This window comes from Nymphaea colorata, chromosome 5 (genome assembly GCF_008831285.2).
Source record: "Nymphaea colorata isolate Beijing-Zhang1983 chromosome 5, ASM883128v2, whole genome shotgun sequence".
NCBI classification, from domain to species: domain Eukaryota; kingdom Viridiplantae; phylum Streptophyta; class Magnoliopsida; order Nymphaeales; family Nymphaeaceae; genus Nymphaea; species Nymphaea colorata.
Genome location: NC_045142.1, coordinates 22167037 through 22180404, shown reverse-complemented (window position 1 = coordinate 22180404; position 13368 = coordinate 22167037). Strand labels below are relative to the sequence as shown.

The following is a 13368-nucleotide window of genomic DNA, read 5'->3' as shown; positions in this document are numbered from 1 at the left end:
TAGACTACAAAAGTTTTGTAGCAATACGACACTCTAATCAACACTCTAATCAGAACGGGTGTATCATGAGCCCACCCAAATTATAAAACAACCTCAGACCGTGAGAGTAAAGTGAAGGGAGAAGCGTTTCGACCCTTATCCGGATGGCTTCAACTCACCTGAACCTCTAGTTTTAGTTTGGGCACACTTGATTCATGAGAAGCACCTACAGATTGTTCAACCTCGACCATACAAGCGTAAGAAATGATTTCTCTAGTTTCAGATCATTAACTCGATCTCCAAAAAGTATTGGTTATTTTTACATCATGTGAACGATACGCTCTCCAAAGTATAACACTGAGAAATATCCAGAAGGAAAAGCTCAATATTTCAGGAAGCATATTAACTTCCTTGTAAAGGGAAAATAGGCAAAAAGAATAGAAACATTGGAATTAGACGACAGCCCCACATAGTACAAAGCCAATTCCATGGCGTCATGCATAAGGATGATGTCGGTGCCGGTCCTTCTCACGTGAAGAAGAATAACTATGGTAATCACCTCTATCTGCAAAGAGATTTGGAAGAAAATGAAAATGGATTTATATGGAGCACTGACAGAATCCGTATGAAAAAGAAGTTTGAAACCAGAAAGAGAGAGATGCAACATTTGCATATGACATACATACCCCTAGAAGAATGATGTCTTGATTTCTCAGAGTGACCTGAATAATACAAAGAAGACCATTATTGCCAATTCGAAGGAAATACACAAAGAAAGATCATCATTGGCATCTCAAGAGGACATATGCAAGACTTGGCAGCAAATAACACTGGAAAGCAAAATTGAAAATTTGTACTCTTGACCTTCACCTGAATCTTTCCCCTTGTCCTTGCTCCGATGACGACTTCTCTCCCTGAGTTTGTCCCTGTCCCTTTCTGTCTCCTTCTCTCTGTCCCGCTCTCTATCACTCTCTCTTCCCCTCTCACGTTCCCGGGTCTTTGATCTCTCCTTGTCCCCCTCTTTATCCTTGCTCTTGTCCCCATTGGCATCCACTCGGTGATGAACCACTTTTGCTTTTCCAGAGCTATCTTCATTCGCATCTACTTCTTTTGGCACACTTGGAACTTCATCCTCACCCTTGCCTGACTCCTTCAGTAAGTCCAGAGCAACCTTAACAACATCCTTCGCACCAGCAGCATCTGCCTTAGGTGTCCCAGGTTGAGTGGGAGTGTTGCTACCATTTGGTGTTGTCTAAGGAAAAGTTAGAGATCAATGTTTTATCTTAGAAGTTCCACAAACTATAAAATATCAACAGTGTGAACATGTCACACACACCAATAACTCACCTTTGGGATCGTGCTTTGAGACTCCTTTGCCTTACTGCACAATGTAAAAGAATCTGAATCTTTACATACAGGTATGTACTGTGCCTTGGGAAGAGAATAAAGATGGGCAAGGACCCTACACACTTCATCAATCTCGGCCTTTTCCGCACCAAAAATAGCCCACCATGGTGGATTTTCAGGGAGAGGGAGCTGGAACCGACGAGCAGCAGCATAGACAACCCCACAGGCCACAACTTCACTTTTGAAACGCACACATAATGTTGTGCGTAAGCTACCAGACAAGATAAACCCAAGGATGGTCAATAGAAACAACACAGCAACATCAGCTGATGACAGCAATCGCAATTACTATTAAACAAAGAATGGGAAAATACTCCAGAAACAACAACATGATGAGTGCACAACAGTTACTAACAACAAGTATAACCATCCAGAACAAGCATGACAAAAGGTGGTCATGATGCAATAAATATGATAAGACTTCAACGAGTTAGCTCCAGCAGCAGAATCAGACCAAGAGAACATTTAAGCTCCTTTCAATACACCTCTGTCTCAACTCATGCATTTTCATCACGTGAAATGAGGGGTCCATTGGTGGAGACATCTCACAGCGGGATACGTGAGTTTAAAAGAATTGGCCAGTGCTGCTACTTGGTCAAAGGAGGATAATGGATGACATTTTTACCCAAGGAAAGGAGCAGTCCCAATTCAATAGACTAAGCCTCAGTAACAGGACAGGTAGCCGCATTGTGGAAGAGAAAGTCCATTAAACATGCTAGTTAAAGGCATGTCTGCTTTTCCAATGTGATTACTAAATTCTCACCGTTCCTGTGATTTCTCATCAGATAACAGAAGAATCACATGCTACACCAACACGAGAATATAGCATGTTATTCTTAAACACTACAACTCAAAGTCAAGACTTTGATACCTGTGATAGCTGGTCATCGGTATTAGCCAGCAATCACAGCGGCACAGCCTAAGGAAACACACTGTGCTTCCTCAACCAATGAGCAAATCAAGCATACCTCTAGTTTAAGCCATGATGGTAGACAAGTGCCACCTTGCAAGAAGAACAGAAGGTTAGGAAGTGAATAGTAAGGAGGGAAAGAGAAAAAAGTTATTTGAGCTATTAATGTAATGAACAAGGAAGAAGAGAACCAGAAGGCTCAGGAAATCAGAAGAGGAGAAAGTCGTCAAGGCATGCGACTGTAAGCAAAAAGAGGAACATGGACGTGGCAAGTGCACTCATCTCAAAAGTCTGAGTACCATGGGTGATTCTGGTTCTATCTCCGCTTGGTCCCTTTTTCCATTCCCCCTTCCTTTCTGAATAAGGAGGTGAGGTTAGGGGTCAGAGGGACGGGGCGGACATACTCCCAGATGGCATATGGCGTGACCGCCTGCTGATCACGTGATTTTGTGAAGCAAACCTTAGCATATTGATGTCAAACCATATCATATATGTGAAAAGATTTGCATATGAACAAATGCTGGAAGGAAAAGAATGAATATGGCAATAATACAGATTGGAATCCAATTCTTCTTTACTTCCACCTCGTTACTGAAACATTTCTCCTCAGCTCAACAAAAAGCAACCTATATCAATAAGAAATTAAGAATAAATATTATTTATTTATTAAAAGTAAAACATAAAAAAAATCCACAAAAAAACCTTCCTTTTATATAATATTTCACGAAGATATCTCCTTTTCCAATTTTGCAATCTAGACATGAGTTTTCTATTAATTCTCACTTAAATTCGATCTACCATTACTCCATTAGGCTCAACCACTCCACCATTGCTAACATGAAAGTACCGTTCACCTGCTTGCATGCACCCACCATGAAAATTTTGAAATTTAAAATATCTGACTTTTTGCTTGCAATTTCTAGAACAAGGATGTTATTTGACATTTTCAGAAAATTGTGAAGCCTGAATTTTAGATTTACAAAAGGTTGGTAAATACAGGATATGCAAAATCAAGAAAAAGAAGATTTCAAATTTTTTCACTGTCCAATGGAATCTAAAATGGAGCATCAAGTGGAAACCATTTCAATCATGAAAATGTAGTGTTGATGCTCCTTCTACATTCCAGAAGGCAAGTCCTAGTAACAAAGCTTGTCTCCTCACACTCAATGACTCAAATAGAAAGTGCTTCATGTATCATGTCATAACGTATGATAACATAATGTAACGGTAGTTACACCCCCATAACCAGTTACAGAGGTCTAACACCTTATGTCCATTATGGAAGTGGTGAAAAAAAGGACCCTGATATAATTTTTTTCATTTTAAGTTATAAAAAGCCCCTCACACTTGACCACTAGACAAAGTTAGGAGTTCAAAAAAAAAAAAAAAAGAAAGTATCCATTTAAAGCTAGATTTGCATGTGGTAGATCAATTGTGGTTGAAGAAAGAGAGGGTTCCTGAACCAATCTATTTCTACTGCGAAAGGTACAAAATCTTTCATTTGTACAGTAAATTTCTATTGTTTTCTAAAGATATAGCTTCAAATGATTCCACATGGACATGGTGCTTTCGAGTGAACGCTCATAATTGGCTAACATTAGTTTGTACGTTTTGTAAGAAAGAGAATGCTGCAAAAATCTCTTGGCTAAAACACCATTGAACCAAGATGCATGAAAATGGCCTCATGCACTGCTTCACACTGCTAAGCAACCGCCAATAGTTGTGCAACCGCAATGTATGCAAATTGCAAATGATTAATGCTCTAAAAGCTAAGAAGTTAAGAAAAAGAGATATAAGACACTGAAATGGGTTATGGTGAGCCCCAACAAATTAAGGATGAGGATGATATTAACATTCCTACTTTTGATCCTAGTGATGTCAATATAAGATCAGTTGTGGCTAATTCAAGGGCAAAAGGAAAAGCGTAATGCATGCAAAAGGTAGTTTTTCTAAAGGAAAAAAAAAAAGAGGCAAAACATGTAATAAGTCTCGCAGTAGACCAACCAGTGGCTGATAGAATGTTTTGCTGCAATCAAAAGCCAGGTTCACAATATCATTTTTAGATAGCTATCCCTCTCAGACATTTGGTAGAACAAGCAAATAATTTAGTTGGGAGATATATCTACGATACATGTGTTCCATTTAATACGGAAACTCATTTATTTTCAAGATATGTCAGATGCAATCACGTCGACAGGCCCTGGTTATAAATTCCCAAGTATCATCAGCTGAGAAGAAAAATTCTTAATGCAAATGTTAAAGAAGTAAGAATACATTGTGATGAATTGAGATTGAATAGGAAAAAAATAAGAGCAGTATCATGGAAGATGGATGGACGGATATGAGGACAAGAACCTTGACCGATTTTCTTGTGTATTATCTTAAAGATATTGTATTTTGAAATGTATTAATTTGTCAGATACTTCAAAGATAATTGATGCTTTGTCTCATGTTTTTAGTGATTTTGCAAAAAAATAAAAAATGCTATGCAGTTCATCACAGATGATAGAACAAATTATAAAGTTGTAGGTAGAATGTTGGCTTCAGAGTATGGAACATTGTTTTGAACTTCATGAGCTATTCATTGCACTAATGCTTGAAGACCTTGGTGAGATAAAGTAAGGTGAAGTTAACTGTTGAAAAACATTGATGAAAAAATATACCCATGGAGGTGAACTAATCCGGCCACAACAAAATAGATTTATTACAAAGATTTTAATATTGTATAGCATAATGAAACAGAGAAATAATTTGAGACAGATGGTCTCAAGTAATGAATGGGCTATGTATCACAATGCTCATAAGAGAAAGTCCAGAGAAGCTGTGGATGCTGAACTCAACAGTCAATTTTGGGAATCATGTGTCAAATTATTGAAATCAGCAAACCCTAGGCTAAAGTTCTAAGATTGGTTCACAGTGAAGATAGATCTGCCATGAGGTACTTCTATGAAGCGATGGACAAAGCAAGAGAAGCTATCAGAGAGATCTTCAAGGGAAATGAGAAGTTGTGCACGCCCATATGGAGAACTATAGATGAGAGGTGGATTGGGCAACTTCATCATGCCCTTTGTACAGTAGCATATTTTTCAAATTCTGCATTACTATACTTTGCCACATTTAAAATGGACAATAAAATGAACAAGGGATCATTAGACTGCATTGATACATTAACTATTGAGCCTAGCTTAACATACAAGATGCCAATCATCCAGAGATGAAAATATATAATATTGTCAAATGTAATATGGGAAGAAGTGCACTCATTCGGAACATAATAATAATGCATCGAGGTATTACACACAAAGTTTTTTTTACCTTTCATGGTAATTTAGTAATTTTATTTGTTGATTTTCATAGTGTTATTTGTGTTTAAATGTGTAGTGGAATAAGTTTGAGAGTGACTACCCAAACCTTAAAGGTTGTACAGTTAAAATCCTCAGTTAGATGTCCAATGCAAATGGACATGACAAAGAAGTAGACTAGAATGTAAAAAATTGAATGTCCTTGTTTATGTTCGATATAATACGCAACTGAGACAAAGATAACAAATGAATACAGACTTGATTTATAAGTTGACCCATTAATATGCACAGTTTTGTAATATAATATTAACAAGTTTTCACTTAGTTATGTAAGCGATTAGAAAAAAAATCAACAAAAAAAGCATAAAGAGAAAGTTGATCCTATCAACTTTTAGCACCTTCATGTTCTGGATTCAGGGGTTGAAGAATAACCATAGCATATTCTAAGAGGAAGATCTTGAGTGGTTCAACATTAAAGGAATAGAGAAAGTTGATGGTGAAGAACCTATAGATGATGTTCAATATGAAGCAAACAATGGGAATGAAGATGAAAATAAAGATGACAAATTATCATATTTTCATTGGTCACTTGTATTGAACAAGTTTATTTCATGATACATAAGACTTTAAGCTTATTTTTTATGGGATATGATTTCAGTGACTTGAGCGTGTTAGACTGACAAAGCTTCCTTCATATATTTATGTGTCATGTGTTTTTTATACAAACTATATTTTTTCTGAATTTTTTTACTTTTTCTATTTTTTAACATTTTTAACATCAAAAAAATAAAACTGTCATTTCTTTACATTACATTGCATAATTACCAATTTCGGCTCGACCGTTACTGGCTGCAATACACACTTCACAATGTTGCCCACGTGTCATGTGATAGCAAGAACAAGCAAACATGTACTAGCATGTAATTTAAAATTAACTGTTAGTTGTAATAAATAGTATATACAATAATTTGTGTGGTAAAGGTTCTTTAATCTTACCCATGAGCCATGTGATGACAAGAACAAGCAAACAGGCGCTAGCATGCAGTTCAAAAACTAAACTTTTAGATGTAATATATACACAGTTTGTGTCCCTAAAGTCACAACTTCTCATGTGGTCACTATTCATCCATGTATGTGCACATCCACAATGTTAATGTTAACCTAAAGCAATGAAACGTGAACATCAAATACTAACATAAGTTAAAAACTTAAGCCCATTGTAGTTGTTGATGAACTTTAAAAGATAAAGAACTCAAGTGAATATAGAAATACAATCAGTCACAAAAGTATATGTGTGTAGACAAACCAAGACAAGAAAAGGCACTGATATATGAATTCCACTAGATCTCCCAAACATGTTGGTGAAGGCACCTTCTCGAGGATGGGCATAGTTCCCAACAATATGCCAAACTAAACAGTAAGTCTCAAGCCTGACCAACGGCATGCATATGCAGGTCAATGTAATGTTTGCAAACTCCAAATATCATTAGCAATTAACTATAGTCAAGCACTGCCAAACATGAAACAAAATAATGGGACCCACACATACTCGGAATATTAGTCAGATATCACCATGACATTCATTTACCTGTCATTGGCCAGATTCCATGCTTCCTGTCTCAGTTCTCTAGGAGCTCCAAGTGTTTCAAGATAAGAAGGTATGAACTTGTGAGGATGTTCAACATGACAGATGAAACCCATCTCTTTCAGTAAGTGGCGTTCTGTTCTGTTCAATTCCATTTTCAATTCAGCGTATTTCTGCCAAATACAAATAAAAGGGTTTTAAATTCCATAAACTACGGATGAAGAATACCTTTTTCACAGATAATTTGGAATTTTTATTGGCATTTGTAAGAGAGGCAAATGAGATGATATCAAAAGCTAAGCAAGTAAAAAGACAAGAAATATGCAGCCAGCGTACCTTGGAAGATAGGTCGAAATACTCAATTGGTCGATTTTCTCTCCTATACTCCATGCGGTGAAATACCAAGAATATATACTTAGCTTTTCTAGGACTCTCTTCCAGCTTTGAGGCAAGCCAAACACAGCTTGCAGCAACTTTCTGCAAATAAAGAAGTTATGTAGCATGAAAACTATTGGAAGTCACAAGAAATAGAAAAAAGGAAAAGAAGTGGCAGAGAACCCCTTATTGGTAGCAGTCTGTCATGCTTCTTGAACATATCACAAAGAGCTGCTTTAGACACTAAGATCCCTAGAAGGGGAACATTCAAATGAAATGCCCTGAACAAGAACCAAAAATATCAACAAAATACATTTAACTTGCTATCTGCCACAGACATAACCTTAATTTTTCTAATTTATCTGTCATAATCGGATTTTCATCATTTTGATTGTATGTAATATGGACAGATGCCCGTACAAATCAATTCAAGCAAAGGAAAAAAAAGGATTGATAACGTGATTTCTGCAGGAGGTGGAAATCGTGTAGGTGTAACAAGGCGACATGCTTAGCCTGCGTCGCTGATTAATTGCAACACACCAGGTTAGACAGCTCAGCATTCGATCATGTCCTATATACACTACCTGTGACAGTTCTAGAAACTTATATTTTTCCAAAAGGATATAGAGAATCATACTAGCAAAAAATCAGCACAGAAATACTAACCTTGACATTGAAACGGGCAAAGGACTTCTTGCAGTAGAATCGATGGAAAAGAACTTGTCCTGTTGCCATAACCGCTTGAGGTCTATACCAATAACGTTCAAGGAATACAAGACGCGGATAAGCCACATCGCGTAAATTGACAAAAGAAAGAGATAATTACTAAATGAAAAAAATGGAGGATACAGTCTAAGCAGTATGCCACTTTCTTGGATCAACTCACACCCATAAAGTCGAAGAGTCATTTCTGTTTGTTCATCAATGCCATCCTTCCTCGAAGGCGAGTTATGTAGTTGTTCTTCCGTGACATAGAATGTATCAATTGCAGTGTAAATCATCTTGCGATCAAGTAGTCAACCCAGTTTCACCAAACCATCCAGCTACTGCGCCCACGTAGATCCAAACAAACACCAATAAAACGTCAATTTACGGAAACTTCGTGTTCCAATTTGTTTTTGTAAAAACTCGTTTCTGAAATTAGCTCTATCACCTAACCCTACTGTCCTACTGCACCCCATGAATGTGAATCACATAACAAGACCAACAACTCCAGTAAACCAAAAGAAGACCAAATGGTCGAGGGTAAACTAAAAGCAAGAAACTCACCAAATAGACTCAGATGTCGTCACCTGTAAGCAGGAGAGCTAGGGAGTCGTCGGACAAGAAGCGCACCACCGGAGGTGTCTAGGGTTGCGGACGGAGAGAGGGAGAGAGGGATAAAGCAGCGAAGGACGACATGGGTGAGGAGGAGAGGGAGAGAGAAGGGAGCGAGCGAGAGTCGAAAGAGAGACAGACAGAGACAGACAGACAGACAAAGAGAGAAAGAGAGGGAGAGGGGAGAGAGAAGCGGAGGACGGTCGACGACCTGCGAGCGAAGTTCCGTGGCAAACCACGGGGTGCTGCGGAATGCTGCGGGATTAAATACCTCCGTTCCGCCTGTTTCACTTGTACCCGGTCCGACGTTTGTCTCGGCTTAGCGCAACAGAACAGCCTGTTCCGTCTCAGCCCCCAGGGACCTAGCAACGAACGAAACAACCTTAAAAGTATAAGATAAAAGTTTTTTAAACTATGTTTTTATTTGATATTAGAGCACTGTCTTATTCATTTATGAATCCTATCATCACCATGAAATCGTATAATTTTATACATACTATATATATATATATATATATATATATATATATATATATATATATATATATATAGTGTGTGTGTGACAGTTAGCTACCATACCTTAATATACTATACTTTGATCATTTTGTTAAGTTATAAATATAAAAATCAAGTTGCTTTTTCTAAAGAAACATGCTTCAAATGAAGAGGAATGGAGAGAGAGAGAGAGAGAGAGAGAGATAAACACTTTCTCTCCTTTGAGGAGCATTTTAGACTTTTGAAAGTGGGAAATAAATAAGTTTTCTTAAAAGGGGGAAATAAAGGAAGTAAATAAGGAAACCACTTTGTCTCCTTTGAGGAGCATTTTAGACTTTTGAAAAAGTACTTTGGTTTATTTGTTTACAACTTAATCTTTGTCGTCGGAATTTGTTATGATCAATGGCTTAGATAATTCTCATTAGCTTGAGGTTGGTTTCATCTAAATCCCAAAGCAATTCAACAAAACTAAGGGCTTAGAATGGCCATTGAAAAAAAAAATGAAAAATTAATATCATTTATGGCAATTTACTAACAGAAGCTTCATCAATTAAATCGTTTTGGCCATCATATCATCAAAAGCCATGAATAGACAAACATCTTTAATGTCGAAATATATATGAAATAAAGCATATAAAGTGTAATAAGTTATAAGGTTTGAAATAATTAAAGTTAGAATCATCTGAATTAATAATATATCTACAACTAAAACATGGCCATAGTTATTATAGTCCAAATGCGCTCTTAATTGTTAATTTTCTGACATCTAACACAATTAATTTTCATAATGGTCTCCTTTGAGGAGATTTAGGAAGAAGATAACCATGTATAATTTGTTGAAATACAAAATTAATATATGCGTTAGAGTATGTATAGCATCGTGCACTACAAACAAACTTTTTTTAGGAAAAAAGACTAAATATAAATTATTGATCACATTATATGCAAAGGTGCAAGTACGAGCTATTCATAGCTTTTGGAATCACACAGCATTAATTATATGGGCATGATAAACTAAAAAGATATACTATGCCCTAATTCGGCATGCCACAATGCCTTTTTTACAATATTTATTATTATAACAGCTGGTGACTAGCACTAGTCTTTTGTTCCTAATTAAAGACGGTTCTCTTTTGAATTTCTTGAAAATGAATAATGTCTACATATGCATATAATGTACTTTGATCCAAAGAATACTTACTTAAGAAATTTGTTATACTATGGCCTTAATTATGTCTATACAAAATCGTATTCACGCAATAATTCTATGATATTGCTGGCGAAGATGCAAATAGAATTGGATCTACATAAACTAATTTCTGATTAAAAAGAAGCTGGATTTATTATAGTTAATTACAAGTTACAAAAGTTTACCGAATTCCTTGATCAGTATGGAGCCTTGAGCTAGCTATCAGATTGGGCAAGATCCGATGCATGTATAAGAGTGCATGACTTAAGGTGCATCAGGCGCAATGAATGATCTAAATTTGTTAAAACTTATTAGTCTTTTTTTCTAGTTGGTATGAATATATGCACGTGAATTCACTAAAAGACATGTTAAATTTACAATATATAATTTTTAAGTGGTTCCTTATCATAAAACCGTTTACCACCTAATCTTTTAGGTGAATAGGAGGAGTATTTCGACCCTTTCCCCCAATCATTGTCATGAAAGAATATAATTTTGTATATATTCATATATGAATATGCATGCATATATATATTATAGTTAGCTACCAACCTTTATATACCATACTTTGTTGAGAATTATTTGGGTAAATTATAAATATAAAAAATGAAGTTGCATTTTGAAAAGAAACAATGCTTCAAATGAAGAGTTTCACTTTGTCTCATGGTTTATTTGTTTGCAACTTAACTTTTATCGTCTGATTTTGTCATAATCAATGGTTCAGATAATTTTCATCAAGTCTGAGGCGCATTTAATGCACAGAAAGTTTTTGCCTCCTAAAGTTTTAGGAAAAAAATGTGCAGGAAAAATATATATTGAGAAAATTTTAACTATTTCCAAATTCAGACCATGTTTGGTAGCCTATAATTTTTTTCAACAAAAAAAATTCACGGTTTGGGTTTGTCAGACAAGAAAAACTGTGATGCAGCATTAATGCTTGCGCTCGTGGGCGTTTCGTCAGGGTGGACGTGCAGCTGCTGCCGGGGGCCCTCTTTGCATTCGCTAAGCCTGGTGTGGATAGAGCAGGGGAAGATGAACGGAGATTTTGGACCTGACGATGAACTGCATCTGCAGGTGGGATTCAGGTTGGAAATGGGGTGGGCCGACTGCGCCTGCGCTTAAGCATGGATGAAAGCCTGCATCTAGAACTAGAAGGGGCTCTAGAAGTGGGGTGGGGGGGCCCGACTGCTAGCTGCAAATTGAGGATCGTCTGCGGCCGGTGTCGGGATAATGGACTGCGGGGGCGGCATGGCCGAGTTGCCTAGAGAGTCAGGAGCACCAGGCGGCCGCATGGGTTTCGGTGTTGGCATTGCCACTTGTACTCATCGCCATGGCTCCGTTAGAAGAATCTCGAGCTTCTCTCGGCATCAAATTTTTGCCTGGAAAAAAGTCTTGAGTCCCTGGCCTCCGACATTTTTTCCATGATAAATGTCACTGAATCCACCTTATGAAGCGGAGTAATTTTTTCAGCATTTGATGGACTACGGATAATCTGTACAGATATGGACAAGTTAGCCCTCTACACAGTAAAATTCATGTGCATCATACAGCCTGATACATGAAGGCCTAAATTATTTCAAGACTATTCTTTTCAACCCCTTTTTTTCTCTCACTTGCTTTTCTCTCTCCTTATCATTTGTATACCTCGTGGTTGATGGATCTTACGCAAGGACAGAAGTTTCAAAGTCCAGTTCTATTTTGAGTCTGGTTTTACTTGTTTCCAGCAGCATAAAATAAAAAAGTATAAGAAAGACCACCCTCAGCCTAATTATCTGTGAGTAATCTTGAGGTCATGCCTGCCCACAGAGGCAACATTTGGTTATGATTTTCAACATGACACCCACCGTCCGAACTGTGTCAAACTCTAGGCATTCACATAATGGATTTGAGGATGGATGTTACTCATTGCGCAAGTGAAAGCTATAGGTATCTAACCTAACCTGCAGGCGATATGATATGTTGCAGGATGCCTTTCAATTATCTAACCTAACCTTCAAGCTCATTACAGAAGAACAAAGATTAAGGCCATGTTTTCTGCGTTGGATCTCAGATATGAAGTCGATCTCTAGTAAACAGTTGAAAGACCAGATATGTGAGTTTCGATCAGCATAACGAGTGAAATTTGCAGATCTGATATCAGACCGAAGGGTGTGGACTATCTGCACTGGAAGCTGTAGCAAAGGTTCCCCACTACGGCCTTCTACGTCTCTTCTTTTTTCTGTTACAATGGCTTTTTCACCGAAAACCGGAGAGCTTGGAAGCTTCCTTTTTAGCTGGAATAAGAAGGCTTCAATCATATTTACAACCAACTTAAAAGAAGGCTCCAAAGCTCTATTTTTTGTCACATTTCCTACGAAAACGAAAAAGAGGCCATTGACGCCCCAGTTGAATGCAGAGACAAGAGAGACAGAAAGAGGAGAGAAACAATGAAGAAAACCCCTCGGCCACCAATAGCCATAAAGAGAGAGAGAGAACGCCATGGCAGTTGCCGCGAGAGAGACCTGCTACAGATGCGGTAGCACGGGAGAGAGAACTGCACTTACTAATGTTGAGAGGCCATCAAACAGGGCCTTCTGACAGCCTTTGGGTTAGAGATCAGGATTTGAAACCCCCCTGAATCAAATGTAGCCTTAGGCTACGCTGACCATATCACCAACTCTATGACAAAGCAAGTTGTTTCATCAGGGATTCCTCCAGCCCCCGCATCAGTCACACCAACATCGAATATGATATTTCAGTGTACCAAACTAATTCGGAATGTGGTCGACATTGTTTATGTTTCATCTTTAAATTTTTTTCTCTGGAAGAT

General features: G+C 37.6%; 1 protein-coding gene across 3 annotated transcripts; it reads right to left on the bottom strand.

The window, feature by feature from the left end:
* Window positions 1-237: 237 nt before the first annotated feature.
* On the bottom strand, window positions 238-9108 carry LOC116254318 (cyclin-L1-1). 3 transcript variants are annotated; one of them, XM_031629646.2, is made up of 9 exons: window positions 8828-9108; window positions 8408-8604; window positions 8225-8306; window positions 7520-7660; window positions 7187-7356; window positions 1327-1597; window positions 850-1231; window positions 666-701; window positions 238-544 (listed from the first exon to the last, which is right to left on the bottom strand). In XM_031629646.2, the coding sequence occupies exons 2-9, from the start codon at window positions 8557-8559 to the stop codon at window positions 474-476; spliced, it is 1305 nt and encodes a 434-aa protein (XP_031485506.1). In that variant the 5' UTR covers window positions 8560-8604; window positions 8828-9108; the 3' UTR covers window positions 238-473. The 3 variants fall into 3 exon arrangements, with proteins under 3 accessions (XP_031485506.1, XP_031485507.1, XP_031485508.1); XM_031629647.2 differs by having other exon boundaries at window positions 8408-8601; XM_031629648.2 differs by lacking the exon at window positions 8828-9108 and having other exon boundaries at window positions 8445-8585.
* Window positions 9109-13368: the final 4260 nt, after the last annotated feature.

Coding starts and splice junctions, on each gene's coding strand:
- LOC116254318 (XM_031629646.2), bottom strand. CDS start 8,559: ATGATTTACACTGCAATTGATACATTCTATGTCACGGAAGAACAACTA. Junction 8,307..8,407: donor AGTGGCATACTGCTTAGACT/GTATCCTCCATT, acceptor TTATTGGTATAG/ACCTCAAGCGGTTATGGCAA. Junction 1,232..1,326: donor CTCAAAGCACGATCCCAAAG/GTGAGTTATTGG, acceptor ACTTTTCCTTAG/ACAACACCAAATGGTAGCAA.